Raw genomic sequence first — 15,023 nt, 5'->3', positions numbered from 1 at the left:
GTCTCTACCAACTGCTGGGGGAAATATTTATATTTGGCTCTTTAGCTGCTAAATGCTTCACTATATCCATCAATTAGTCACTGTTACTGTGTTTCTGTCATTTGGTGCTGTGCAGGTGTTTTACAGTCGTTGTTTTTTGGAGAGAGTTTTTAGCTGAAAAATGCTGCCTTCTGTTGCCAAATATGACACTATTAGAGTGAACCAAAACAGTAAAGTTACGGTCTGTACAGCTAAATAGTGAGTTAAAACAAATCTGTATTGTTCTAATACTGTTGATTATAGCCACTTTAAATGTAATACATCTCTCAGGGAGAGAATAAAACCAGAAATTTGGATTCATACTATCCACTGATTGCTTTTGATGCCCATTTTAGAAACTGAACGCAATGATACATGTTTGTTTGTGTGTGTTTGGCTCCAGTGGCGCAGTGTAGCCAAGAAGAGGCAGGAGGAGGATGACTTCAGCTTTGCCAGAGAGCTGAGGGATAGAGAAAAAAGACTACAAGCCTTGGAGCAGCAACTGGAGCAGAGAGCCAGGTCTGACTGCTTTTCTAGCCGCTGCTGGAGATGCAAATGTTTTATTGATGATTGATTAATCTCTGTTCAGAATGTATTTGGTCTAGAATATATGAACTATGTGCAAACATGGTGGGAATTCAACTCCATCTGTGTGGGATATTACAGCAGCTGGGCTTGTGCCGAATGACCATGCAGTTGGGATAACGGCATGATGCCGCAGCATGAGCAAATATGCTCAGACGCTGTAAAGCGAGCATGGCACAATTGGATTTCCATAAAATGGCTAAAAGTTGATAGTTGGAGATTACCTGCTTCTGTCCCCAACAGCTTTTAACCTAACCAATTCACAGTGGCTTCATTTACTATTCCGGCCTGGCAGTAGAATTTGTTGCAAAGTTTCCAGATTTAATAACCTTATTATTTGGGATGTGCCGGGAACATATTCTATGAACAGTTTTTCATTAAAGGAAAAACTTATATTTCATATTTTAAAGGCCTTTACTGATTAATCAATTATAGATAATTGAAGAGGCTGACAATTGGTGAAGGAGATTGCTCATAATTGAATTCATAGACAACACAGAGCTTGAAAGCACATATTCACACACAGGCTTAATGCAGACCAATATGCTTATCAGAGTCGGCCATGAGCACATGCACATGAAAGCTTATCTTCAAGGAGTACAAAGAATACTGATTGCTGGATGACTTGCCCTCCAATTTAAATATAAATGATTCAGTATTCAAATAAGACATTATTTATAGAATGATGGAATGTCAGACTTCTTGGAAAATCAGCCAATCTGTGTTTGGGAAGGGTAGCGAATATAAACATTTTGCTACCCTTATCTACGTTGAGTACTAATTTGAAGCCAGCTAGAGTAAAGCCACCTGGTGACTGAATTATCTGCTGTCAAAAAGGACAATCCCCTCAGTTTGAGGTTGCATATTTGATCCTCAAGAACCATGTGTCACAACATTAGAGCATGACAAAACAAGACATTTAAAGACATTCCATTTGACTCTGTGATATTGAGATTGTCAGTTTGACAAACGGAAATAATCATCAGTTAAATAGTCATCTCTATATGTGACATAGACCCTTTCCTAGAAATACATTTACTGTGGCGCAAGATGAAGCCCTAAACCAGAATATTTACTTGCCCCTTGTGTGTTGCGACGCCCACTCTGTAGGAAGGAGCTGATCGCTCAGTACAGCCGCCTGTCGGAGGACGCGGCTCGCAGAGAGAGACGGGCCATGTGGCAGGTGCAGCGAATGAGGCTCGACGAAACCAGGGCTCAGTTCTTCATGCATGACACACAGCAGACTCAGGTTTGTATTTAATTAAAATTGGAAGGACACACAGGACAATATATGTATTATAATGACTTAAGGAAAGGGAAGTAAGCAAAGCTCTCGTGACTTTCTTCCAGGCAATGCTAAAGAAATATCCATTAGGCCAGGAGAGACCTCCCATGGAAGTGTGGCCCCCTGTTCCCTCAGCTCCACAGACTGTCCCACAACCAACACTGGTACGATGGCGCACTTGTTTCTCAACCTAAATCCCCATTTCTTTCCACTCAATTATGCTCTTTGGAAGTGTGTGCTCATTGGCATCTTCTCCTGACAGGAACCTCCCAGTCAGGATCCGTCTGAACAGCGGCTAGCGGAGACTCAAGAATGTGACGCTGTATCACCACCACCTGACCCATCTTCGCCCACCCTACCGGCTGACCCTGCCCTCATCTCTGAGGACATCAACATCAATGATTTTCGCGCCAAGTCACCGAATCCTGGCAGTCAGCAGGTAGACATCGCCCTACAGGAGATCGGCTCTGGCCTACCTGAGGCGTGTCCTACAGCACAGCTAGTAGACTATGACTTCAGTGCCCCCTTTAGTCCACTTGAGGGTATCACCGGCCAAACCTTCGTCCAGCCACGGCCTGACTTGATCCGAAATCATCCCTCTTTTTCCCACATCCCCATTGGAGAGAACTTGTCTCAGTTCCAGGATGATCTTCCCAAAGCCAGCCCCTTTGGCCAAGCCTCCAAATCCAGCTTTCCTCTTGGCCAATACACCGCAGAGGAGACCCAGAATACATTCGTAGCAAGCATTTATGGACATCCCTCTCAAGCCACAGTGCAGCTAGGGGATGAGGGTGGCTCAATGGAAAAAAACAAGCAGATGGAGGTTGCATCTGTGATGGAACCGATAATTGAAAAGGGAAATTTAGAAAGTACAATAGAGGGAAATGATGACAAGGGTAAATCTGTTAAGGCTGCAAAAGATGATGATGTGGTTGATTCCCCATCCACTACACCAGGACAAAGTGGCAAGGATAATGGTCTTCGCTGTGGTGGGATTGATCCACCTGAAACAAACCCTAAGCCAAGCACTCAAGACCACAGCTCAGATGTTGAAGATAAAGTGGGTGATAATATTTCTTTGACAAACATTCATGTCTCCAGTGCTCACCTAAAAGCTGGAGAGCTGGCTTCAGATGCCGTTGCCCAGCAGCCTTCATCCAGCATCCATGGACAGTCCTCTGATGCTCACATAAATGTCAGACAGCTTGCATCAGAGGGAACTGATCCCCTTTCATCCCCTAATGTCCATGGTCATGCATCAGATTCACACATCAAGATTGGACAACATATTTCGGAAGTTGATGCGCCTCTACCTTCCGCCAGCGTTCATGGCCACTCTTCTGATGCTCACATTAAAGTCGGGGGAAATGTTTCAGAGTTTGGCGCTCCTCTTCCCGCTCAAAATGTCCACGGTCATGCCTCAGATGCTCACATCAAAGTCGGTGAGCACGTTTCAGATGTAGTTGCCCCTCTGCCCAGCCCCAGTGTTCACGGTCACAGTTCAGATGCCCACATTAAAGTTGGAGAAAATATCTCAGATGTCGTTGCGCCCCGTCCTGCTCCCAGCGTCCACGGTCACTCCTCTGACGCCAATATAAAAGTGGGCGAGTTCGAGTCGAACATACCTGAAGCTAGACCTCGTTGGAGTAAACACGGGCATGCCTCCGACTGCATGCTTCAGCCCGGCTGCATGGTGTCTGGAGCTGAACCCGCCTTGGCTGCTCTCCCTGGAAGCTCGTATGGTCACTCCTCAGACTCGGGGTTGGCTACTGGATGTCTAGTTTCAGGAGATGGACCCAAACCGTCTCCTCTACCCGGCAGTGCACACGGTCATTCTTCCGACTCAAATTTAGGCATTGGATGCGTCGTGACCAAAACTGGACCACTTGCATCACCACTACCAGGCAGCGTCTTCGGTCACTCTTCTGATTCGGCGCTGGGCGTGGGTTGTGTGGTGTTTGGAACGGAGACGCAACCTGCCGCACTGCCTGGCAGCACTTTTGGCCACTCGTCAGATTCTTCACTCACAGTTGGGTGCGTGGTGAAGGACAAAGACATCTCAAATCAGGAGGAGACAGAAGACAATGAAGGTAATGAATAATATTTGAGTGATACTCATTCTGCATCTACCATCTAGAGCTTACTATCTTTGATGCAAATGTAATGCAAATCAATAAACTCACTCTTGTATTTATTTATTACTTTATTTTCGCATTAACTCAAGAAAAAACAGTGCAACTCACATACATAGAGGAGACGATCTTGATGAGTAGAAGTTAAAGAGTGCTTTTACTCACAAAGTATTTCATATGCTGTAACATTCTCCTTGACATAAACTGAATACATTATTTCTTTATTTTCGAGGTTGCGGCTTTGACCCGGAGACTGTGGTTGATTTCTTTGCTACTAAAAGCAAAAATGCTTCACAGATAGCTTAATGATTTAATATATTAATGTTTCTTATGTTGTCAGGTGGGTTGCAAAGAAAGTGCAGTAGGTTTTGGGAAGTCCCAAAAGATACAAGTTAGAATCCCCTAGAAAGTAACACCCCTAGAATTCTCTAGAAAGTACAGAACAATCGTCACTAAAAACTGTTCTATTTCTATTGTTTTCCTTCTTTCTTCAGGTTCTAAGTCAGACAGCCCTGGTGAGCAGCTGGTTGAGTTCATGGGGTCCTGGGCAGCAGGCTTCGGTTTGTCCCCTGGAGAAAAGTCTGAGCAGGAATACCTCCTGGCTTTGTGTGCTCAGTACGAGGTGGAGCAATACGAAGACTGCTACAATCTAATGGGTTAGTTGATAACGTATAACTGGCCAAAGATGGCACTGGTAATTGTGGAAAATGTGAAGTTTATGACATCCTCATCTTTTTTGTTTTACATGCTAAAATTTGGGCAGTGAGGCCGGGATTCTCAACACAATGTGTTGAAAAATAACAATCAATACAGATTGTCTAAATAAATAAACAGAGGGGATCCAAAACAGGACCTTGAGGACCTCCACATTTTAACTCGCTCAGAGAGGAAATGGAAGATTCAGTAAAACCAGAGCTGTTTCATTTCCAGAAAGCATATCCTCTGAAAGGTTTTGGTTCCCTTAAAATGTGCTCTATAAGAAATTGAGAGCATATCTATTGCTTTTACACAGCTCTCAACATGGAGAAGGCTGAGCAGGTGGCTAGCATGATACAGACAAACTCAGATTATTACACAGAGGAGTGAGAGCGACTCCATTCTCTGCTTAGGTAGCCATTCCTCCACTATATCCATACAAAGCAGAATGTTTTTTGCTTCAAGATTAATGCTCTGAATGTTGAATACAGATCATTTAATGCTCTGAACCCCATATATAGAACCTCTTGGTAGCAGAGGCCTAAACTTTAATTAAATCTTTATTTAAACAATTTGCGTGGGCTAATTTCCCAGCACAACCGAAGTAAAGTAGGTACTGTATTCCAATCATAAATTAAATGAACACAATTTAATTATTTGGCTCATAAATTGAGTAAAATTAATGAATTAATGTTTTTCTACAGTACAATAATTCTGCTAAGACTGTTGCCTTTTCTTGTGGACTGAAATTAGATGAGACTTAAAACAAAGCTCAATCCATTAATTTTTTAACAAAGGGTTGTGGCCTGCGCTACAAATCCAGTCGGAAAATGAAATGGGCTCCCCTGATCTTCTGATATTAGCCTGCAGCCTACATTGAACATAATCAGCATGCCTAAATGGTGAAAGGTGACTTGTACGCTACATGCAGCCTGATAAAGTCCTTGATGTTTCTGAAATAACATTTTGTCAAAACATTATGTGAAATTGTGGAGAAATGATGCACCATAGAGCGGTGGGGCTTACTTCATCAATTAAAACGAGCCCTTCTTCATGTTTAGGAGTGATGCATTTCCAGAGGCTGTTTAATATTTACTCCAACAGCAGGCACAGAGGTTGTATAAAGAGAAGTGATATTTCATAAGGGTATTAAGTCTGGTTTATGTTTGGGCAAGATGCATCGTGGCTCATCTTTTTCACTGTGTGTCATGCTGCTATTTTTCATGCTAGCTTCCAGGGTCTCCGTGAAATCAGTCAGCCGAATGCATCTTCCACACTACTGATCAAAGTCAGGAGTCCTAATTATTTAAGGAGCGTTACTATAAATATAGACGCTGGACAACATAACGTGAGCAAATTACGATATAGTGCTTTTTAATGGACTCACCCTGCCGTAAATTCTCTCTATTGTGCAGATCTATTGTTTTATTTTTTATTGTGTCAGAGAGGTGCAGGAGCACATTTATACACTTTAGTTTTCAGGCTGCCGATTATTTTCATTATCAATTAATTAATAAGTTCATCACATTTTAGAAAATAGTTAAAAAAAAAAAAGAAGAAAATTCAAAGCCCAAGTTTCCGTCCTACTAAACGTGATCTTTTAATGTTCAAACATTTACTTTTGCATCATCCATTCCAGCAATTTTTTTTTACTTTCACTGTACACTATTTAAAACGGCACAGCTTTCTGCGGTTGTGAGACTGATATTTATTCAGCAAACATGCCTGTCATCTCCCCCTCACGCAGCTTCGTCCCCCGAGTGTCAGCTGCTGAAGCAGGTAACTCGGGGCCCCTGGGGACTTCCCATGGACCCCACTGCTGTCCAGCTCAGCGAGATGGTTTCCCTGCCAGTTCTGATAAAACAGGCCGTCACTACCCCGCTCATCACACAGTGAGTGTCTGACTGGGAGAAAGAAAGCTGCAGGAAGAAAAGTGTCTGTTTTGTGGTTATGAAAGGACTTAAAAAACATCATATTTGGAACCATATTGTTTATGAGTTTTGAGTGTGTGAGAAAGACATGATTATCTTCCCTGGAAGCTGAAATACTATGTTTAAGTGAAATGCAGATGTGAGGCTTTCACTGATCTCCTCATTTTTCTGCTACTCCAGGCCACTTAAACTGTAGTTGAGTGCACATTCTGCACCGAAGGAATAATTTAAATTCTTATTACTTTCCATCTTTGTCGGATCCTTTTTTCTGTTTGAAATTCCATCATAGATCCAGACTAGCTTGTCAGTCTTCAATGCAATGTTTTTGCACACTATGCAGTTCAGCCTTTGTGTGTAAAGAAATGGCTTTCTCATCCCTTTCTGCACACAGAGGGGGTGCAGTGTATTAAGCATTGGAATTCATAGCTCTAAACTTTTATTAACACATTTTTATCCTGTGCTTAGCAACACAGTGAAGTTTTCAAGAGATTTTCAACTATTTTTATATCTTCTCTGCTGACTTTTCACTTAAAGAGAGTCTCCCCTAAATCCCACTGTGTTATAAATGCGAATTGCTTCGGAATAATTTAAAGCAATGGGATGGAGGAAGTCATCTAAAAAAGTGAAACCCTGGTATATTCCCTGCGCGTTCTCCAGAGCAGATGTCTATCATCCTCACAACCTCTATCAAATATGCATGTCGGCATAATTTTCAGTCCTGATTATTGTGTCAAAACTGCTCTCTTCTTATCTTGGTCCTTCTCCTTCCATCTTCAGTGTTTCTTTGGTGAACAAGGCAGTGGTGGACTACTTCTTCGTGGAGTTGGGGGTGGAGAGGCACTTTGAGGCGCTGCGCCACTTCCTGCTGATGGAGGATGGCGAGTTCGCTCAATCCCTCAGCGATCTGCTCTTTGAAAAGGTGAAGCTCTTTTAAAAGTGTTGCTGAAAATATTGATGTATTTATTGCGCTCTCGGAAAGGACAAGAGAAATCATCTTGGAACGAGGCCAAATGTCCTTGTCGTCTCTTGAACGCAACGCATTTTAAGACATTTTTTCTTTTTTTTTGTTGAGCAGCACTGCATGTATTTAGTGTTATCTGCTTTCAGCCTCCGCACAGGGGCAGGTAACCTTGTAAACAAAATCATTGTATGCATAAACTAGCAGGCTACCCAGAGTTGGCCGTTATTTTAAAATATATGCGCCACAGGTGGAGGCCAGTTCTCCGGAGGAAGTTACCCGGCTCTCTTGCGCTGAATAACTATAGAATCCTAGAGCCTTTGTGCGTTGCAGTTGTACCGCCTGCAGCTTCGCAAGAAAGGATCGCTGTTGTGAAATGTACATGCAAAACTGACACTTTCATATTTTTATATTGTTAATAAAGGAGGTACATTCATCAGGCGGCCAGAAATGCGACTCCAAATGAATAATAATAATGTTGCTTCTCATCTACTGGATGTGCAAACTGGCACGGTTTGCTCAGACGTTCAGCATATCAATATTTAGTTTACAGCCTTGCTCCTTGTGAATACAATATTGACATGTTATCACTTTTTTAGTGAGTATAGCGAACTTGTTAAGCAAACATTTACATATTTACACATTCAGCAGTTACAGAGTGAGATAATCATTCATTTAGAGTTGTGTTTTCAGTATTCAAGTCCAACTATTTATTCTAGCAGCTCCTGAGGGAAATATCTGTGGGTAGTGGGAGCGTTGTCGCTGAAATAGCCATCTATAGCGGCTGAAAGCGACGTTATGAGAGTGACCCAAAATAGTAAAGTTGTGGGCCGTACCGCTAAACAATGAGCTAAAACTCTCTGTAAAGATGAGGGGAGATGCAGATTCAGGTAATAATTGCCTGCGAGTTCATCAGTCCTTTTCGCATTGTCACATTGTTTTCACAATTTAATCCCATCATATTTTCCATTGCCTGCTTGGCGGCACACAAAGCGTCCCTGCCTTGATTCTCCAGATGACTTACGATAAGCCCAGAGCTTCCCGCCGTGAAATAACAAGCACATCCTTTGCTAACACCTCGGTGCTGCTGCTCGCTCTGCAGAAACATTCGCGTACATCTGTCTCCTGAGGCCCATGAGACAGAAGGTTTTTTTTGTTCCAGCCAAAACACTTCACCAGCTGATCTCGCTGATTAGCACACCTTCAACCGGAAAGCGAGCTAATCATTGCAATCAGCTCCACTCAGTGTTTGTTAGGGATGAAAAACCTGCCCAACTCCTGGGCCTTTTTGATGAAACGCTTGAAAAGATCGGCGAGGAGGTGCGGGGAGTAATCCATGTTTGACCTTTTTGTGTATTTCTTTGTCGAATGTCTCCTCCACCCAGCTGGGCAGTGGCCAGACTCCCGGCGAGCTGCTGACCCCCCTGGTCCTGAACTCCATCCTCAGCAAGTCCCTGCAGTACAGCTTACACGGGGACACCCCGTTAGCCGGTAACTTCACCTTCGCCCTGCGCTTCCTCCCGGAGACCTTCCACCCGCACGCCCCCGACGCTCTCAACTGCCTGGAGCTCCGCTACAAGGTCAGGCGGCGTGTGTTTTAATGGATTAAGTAACGGAATGCGTGGTGCGCTTGCTAGAACGCGTTTGTCTCGCCGTGAGTGGCAGCTTGAATGTGACAACCTGTCATGTTTTGACAAACCGCCCTGGGTGTGGAAAATGAGCTTATCACGCACTTAAGTGGTTGACGCTTTGTAGATTGATTGGAGTTGAGTCTTTTGGATGACATGCACAGTGACTAATGCTGCACATATTGTCCTTTCTCTTGTTCTTTGTTCGCTGTCCTGCTAAATCTCCCATCTTTTAAATGTTTTAATCTGCTCCCCTTTCCGTATCTTCATCCCTTATGTCTTGTTTCTTTCTGCTCCACTCTTTCTCTCCTCATTTATCTTTTCCTCATTCATCTTCCCCCATTTCTCCCCTGCTCTGTCTTCCCTTCACCATCCTCTCACCTCCTTTATCAACATCCCTGCTTTCACACCTTTCGCCTCGCCTCTATCGTCACTCTCCCTTTTACCCGTCTTTCCCAACTCCCGTTCCTTTTTCCTTCCTTTCTCTTTCACACTCTCTCCCTCTCACACATTCACACACGGTTTTCCCACCCCTCCCTCTGTGCCTCCGTCTCATTTCCTTTGCGTCATCTCCCAGGTGGACTGGCCGTTGAACATCATCATCACGGACAGCTGCATGAACAAGTACAACCGTCTGTTCTCGTTCCTGCTGCAGCTCAAACACATGGTGTGGAGCCTTCGTGAAGTCTGGTTCCACCTCAAGAGAACAGGTGAGAAGGTGGGAGCTGTCGATTCAGGCCCTGCTCCGAGAGCCCTTCAAATTATTCCTGTTGTGCTTCAACTTGTTTATACCATATCCATTGAGGGGGATACTGCAATTCCTTTCTGTTTTATTTATACGAAGCACATCTCATAGCAGTGGGACTGTTGTAAAATAGTGTGCTTCAGTAGGTTGGATAGTATTGATCTGTGGATCCTGTGCTCAGACTACTTAGATGGATATCCTGGAGGGAAAAAAACAAAGTATTAAGGTATTAGAGGGATGCAAACTCCAGCAACTACAAAAATAATATTACTGATCACCAGGGGAATGTAGATGATTACTCAATACAACAGGACTCTGAATTGTTTTTACTACAAGCAAGACTAACATGACTGGTTCATTGTATTATACATTTTGCCTATAGTGTTTCCTAACTCGCTTTAACTATCAATTATTTTCATTAAGAATGAATGTGCCCAAAGTGAGCTCAAATATCTGACCGACGGGCATAAAGAGCCCAGAGTTATGGATTTTGCTGTGATATGATGCAGAGAAGCAGCACCTCTTTACATGTTAATATCTGTAACCAGCATAGGTTTATTTTCCGTCCCTGCGACACTAATCATGACGTTTTGCCATCTTTTGTTTCCCTCAGCGCTGCTGAAAGGAGCAGGTCGCTCGGTGCAGTTTCATCAGCTGCAGCTGTACAGACATGAGATGCAGCATTTTGTCAAGGTGATGCAGGGATACATCGCCAACCAGATCCTGCAAGTGTCCTGGAGCGAGTTCACAGCCAAGCTGGCCTCTGCCAGCGACCTAGACGCCATCCACCGTATGCACGCAGACTACCTCAACAGAGCCATCTTCAGGTGAAAGCTGGAACTGTTTATCTTTCAGCATGCATTGCAATATAATGCTTGCTGTTATCTCTGTGCACCAAGTAGGTGATATATGATATATATTTTTTTTTTTACGTATTGCATTGGAGAAGACATTTTTGGAACAAGACCAAATGTCCTTGTTTTCCCCTTGAATGCAATGCATTTTAAACATTTCAACACTTTGAGCGATCACAGCTTTCAGGGTTCGGTGTTATCAGCGTTTAGCCTCTGCACCCCACGTGAGAGTACACACAGATAACCTTGTAAACTCAAAGAATTGCATGCATAACCTATATACAATAGGTGCTCGCTGAATGCAGCAAAAACACATCACCTGAGTACACAGAGAGAAAATGCATGTGCCAGTTAGAAGGAAGGTCTTTACAGGAAGTCACTCCACACATATAATTCTTTTGGATTAGTATTTTGACCCTTTTTATAGAATTTTGACCCTTTTATTTGAATCTGCCTGTTAATTAAAATACATCAAGTTCCAGCTCATCAAGAGGAATTTTTGCGAGTTTCCATGTTTTAAATTGAATATCTCAAAGTGTATATAGACATGCTTGGTATTTGTGCCTTTTAAAATCCACTAAATAAATCAACTTGCGGTTGCAGTTTTAGATCAATTGATAAATAAAGATAAAATTGCAGGAGACAAAAAATGATGTGTTAAATGTGCTTTAATACGGACAGCTGAAGTCTAATCAAAACAATTAGGACTTGAGGCTGCAACAAAATACAGAAACATGTAGGAGAGTGAAAGGATTTCTTCAGGCACAGCGAGTTGAAGTGGATTCCTCTGCACTCGTAATTTCATATAAAATTAATTCAACCTCCTCGTACCAAGTTAATTAAAATTCCAGCTGGATGCGAGGCTAACTTTTGAACCCAATGAATGATTTAATCTCATTGAGAGGTTGTTAGTATCACACTTTTCTGTGTCAGTCTGAAAAAGTCATTTCAAAGTTCCTTGTCCCGCTTCTTAAACTTTGCACTCTCGTGCCTCCCCAGGGGTTTGCTGACGGAGAAGGCGGCTCCGGTCATGAACATCATCCACAGCATCTTCAGCCTGATCCTCAAGTTTCGGGCCCAGTTGATCGCACAGCCCTGGGGCAGCCAGCAGGGGGAGGCAGTGCACCCCAGCTTCATCGCCATGCAGCAGTCGTACAACACCTTCAAGTATTACTCTCAATTCCTTTTCAAAGGTGAGAAGAAAATCTTTATGTATATTTTTGTTTTATCAAGTAATTTGATACAGCTGTCACTTAGTTTTAGAATTATGAAGCCACAGGATGTGTAGAAGTATTGGCAATCAATCAGTTAATTAAAAATGGCAATATAAATGAAATAGAGGAAAAGAAGGTTGGGATACAGGCAACAAAGACCTTTTAGATAATCCCTCCGTTTCTTCAATATCTTCACTTCGATTTGTATGATGCTGTGAAATGTTAAAATTGTATAAAAGCTTAAGGGTTGCCAAATTGAGTTAGTTTTTTAAAGCACATCAAATGTTCTCTTAATGAAAGGGGTTAATGAAGTCATGTGAGGATTACCCTTGCTTGTTGTAATGAGAATATAGGAAAGATGTTTCTCAGCTCGATATAATTGAGATCTTTGTGTGAAAAAAATATTGCATGAAGCATCGTTTTATTTTGGAATACTGGATTTTATGTTGCATTTTATATTAAACCGTCTCTATCTTTGTTTGAACAAACACATTATATATTTTTTTCTTCTCAGTGGTGACCAAGCTGGTAAACAGAGGCTACCAACCTCATCTAGAGGATTTCCTTCTTCGCATCAACTTCAACAACTACTACAAAGACTCCTGAGCTGTGTACTGGTCATACATGTTAGCTACTGATCCAATGCACCATTGTGTACGTGAGTGTTTACATCTTTTTAAATCCCCAATATGTGTTTATAAGACAGATAACCATATGTACGTGTGTATATAATAAATTCAGTTCATCTGGCCTTCATTTGTGTACAAAATAATAATAAAAAAACCTACCTGTGCTTTATTTTAGGGCATGCATTTAACATTTAAACATGTTGAGGCAATCAATGTGCTGGATTTGAACTACATGTCTGTGTGCTTGATAAATGGCTTTACTTCTCAACTGTATGCTGCCAAAGTCTGTAATTGAGATGATGCTAATGCCGACTGTCTCACGCCCAGGTGTGCCAGCAGCTATGTAGATTAAGTACATATACATTAAGTGGCAATTATATGTAAATACCAAAGTGAAATGCTTTGTTAAATAAAGGCTCTATTCTCTAGCTTTGTTTCTTTTTTTGTAATGTAGAGAAAACACATTTACGCGAGTAAGAACAAAAAAAAAAACGTATTTATTCAAGATTGCATGTCACCTTTTAGATTTTTTGAAAACAAGGACAAATTAAGTGTAAACCTTATGGGTAGTAGTTTTTGTAAATGGCTGAATCGACGAAGGGAGAAAATGCAGTCCTTGCTATATAGTAATGACATGTATTTTCTACACCATGAGTACCCAGATTTATCCTGACTGTGCATTAACTTGCAAAGCAAAAATATATCATGCATTGGCAGCACAGCTGCAATAAGTGTAATGAGCTGCAGCCGGCCACAATAAGAGGATTGGACTCTTCTCACCAACCGAGCCAAAGCGAAAGAAATCTTGAACTTTTCTTGACTGATTCATTGAACGCGTTTGTTTGCATCGCTGTAGTTTTATTAATGGTGTGATTGAAGCATTTCAACCAGCATTAAAAGGAAGGACGGTACAAGGCTATTTATTGGATGGACAACATGTTCTTTATAGCATCAGAAGACCTGCCGATGCGCATTTACATTCAGGCAAAATAAAAATGGTTAACGGTAACGTTGTGGCTTAAAGAAAAGGTTTGACGGAGAGGAATCCACTTTTTTGCTTTCAGGTAGTTAGAGTTCGGACGAGAATACTGCCAAATGGAATCAATCTTCCTCTAACTTTATACCAGAAAGCAAAATCAGTGCATTCCCCACGGTCAACCTTTTGATGACCATGATTAGTGTCGCAAGCAATCCAACATAATCACAACTAATTACTTCAACAGTCGAGCAAGCAGTCCTCAATCTAAGAGCCATCCTTCTTGGAGTCTACCAAGAGCTCTGATGTAGATTAGAAAAAGCAAGCAGACAAGCTAACGCACTGGTCAACATAATGCAACTTTCACGATCAACGTCAAGTCAGTGGTTTTGACCCCGTCCGTATTACACAGTACAAAAACGTCACACACACACACACACACACACACACACACACACACACACACACACACACACACACACACACACACACACACACACACACACACACACACGCCTCCACTGTCCATGAGATTAGTGGTACAGCTCAAATGGTCTGAAATGGAATAAAACTGCACTGAGATCGCAAGGAAAGGCAGAATTTCACGGATCGGTCGCTTCCCCGTTTAGGTTCTGTGCAACGAGCCAGTTGCTTTCCAATTAGTATATAATACCCCACTGTTTGCCTACATGCAATACTGTAACATTTCAGTGATTTAAAAAAAAAAACGTGTTTTACTTTGACAGGTCAGTGCTCAGTGTCGAGGATTTAATCTTCTGCAAAGGGACTGAGAGAACGCCATTATTTAATCATGCACCGCATCAGCCTAGCATAGCATATTGACTCTGAAAGCTCTTAATGTTGCCAACTCGGATTAAACATCATATAGACACTCGGAACAGTTCATATTTACAGAGGCTTTTAGGAAACGTAGCACAACATTCTAGTTTTACTCAAGAATACTTGGGCTGCTCAAGGAGGACCTCGCTACAGATCATCCGACTTGTTTTGCAGTTATTGGTGAAGAACAAAATATGACATCAACTAAGTTTAGTGGGAATGCTCAAGAGTCAAGATTCCTCGTCTGTGTAACCTGATAGTGGGAAGAGTGCAGCAAGAACCAAGACGTTTAGTCTAAGGCCGATGAGTCCTTCATTGTGTTGGAGGTCTAAGATCCTTTTAAAATGTCTCAATTATTACTCTTAAACAGATATTAAACTTGGGAGTTGCAATAACTTTTTGTACACAAATAAACAAGAAAATAAACAACAAAGTAGTTGCATAATAGGGTTACGTACAAGTTAACGTGTAAAACAAAGTAAAAGAATAAACTCTCCAAACTATGTAAACCTAAAAATTAATTAATTGATTC

General features: G+C 42.0%; 1 protein-coding gene across 1 annotated transcript in view; it reads left to right on the top strand.

Annotated features, from left to right (window-relative positions):
• The window catches only part of tubgcp6 (tubulin gamma complex component 6), a gene marked incomplete at its 5' end in the record, with an annotated part of 26,053 nt that extends 12,999 nt beyond the window's left edge, over window positions 1-13,054 (top strand). The window contains 13 exons of the mRNA XM_079223274.1: window positions 422-537; window positions 1,714-1,852; window positions 1,954-2,052; window positions 2,151-2,784; window positions 2,935-3,978; window positions 4,515-4,676; window positions 6,464-6,608; window positions 7,425-7,566; window positions 8,991-9,185; window positions 9,811-9,943; window positions 10,592-10,805; window positions 11,832-12,025; window positions 12,561-13,054. Coding sequence (XP_079079400.1) covers window positions 422-537; window positions 1,714-1,852; window positions 1,954-2,052; window positions 2,151-2,784; window positions 2,935-3,978; window positions 4,515-4,676; window positions 6,464-6,608; window positions 7,425-7,566; window positions 8,991-9,185; window positions 9,811-9,943; window positions 10,592-10,805; window positions 11,832-12,025; window positions 12,561-12,652 — 3,309 coding nt within the window. The 3' untranslated portion in view covers window positions 12,653-13,054. The remainder of the gene's footprint in view (window positions 1-421; window positions 538-1,713; window positions 1,853-1,953; window positions 2,053-2,150; window positions 2,785-2,934; window positions 3,979-4,514; window positions 4,677-6,463; window positions 6,609-7,424; window positions 7,567-8,990; window positions 9,186-9,810; window positions 9,944-10,591; window positions 10,806-11,831; window positions 12,026-12,560) is intronic.
• Window positions 13,055-15,023: the final 1,969 nt, after the last annotated feature.

The sequence above is a fragment of the Taurulus bubalis genome (genome assembly GCF_910589615.1).
Source record: "Taurulus bubalis genome assembly, chromosome: 9".
Classification (NCBI taxonomy): Eukaryota; Metazoa; Chordata; class Actinopteri; order Perciformes; family Cottidae; genus Taurulus; species Taurulus bubalis.
Note: the sequence above shows the minus strand (reverse complement) of the source record. Positions and strands in the feature narration are given on the sequence as shown.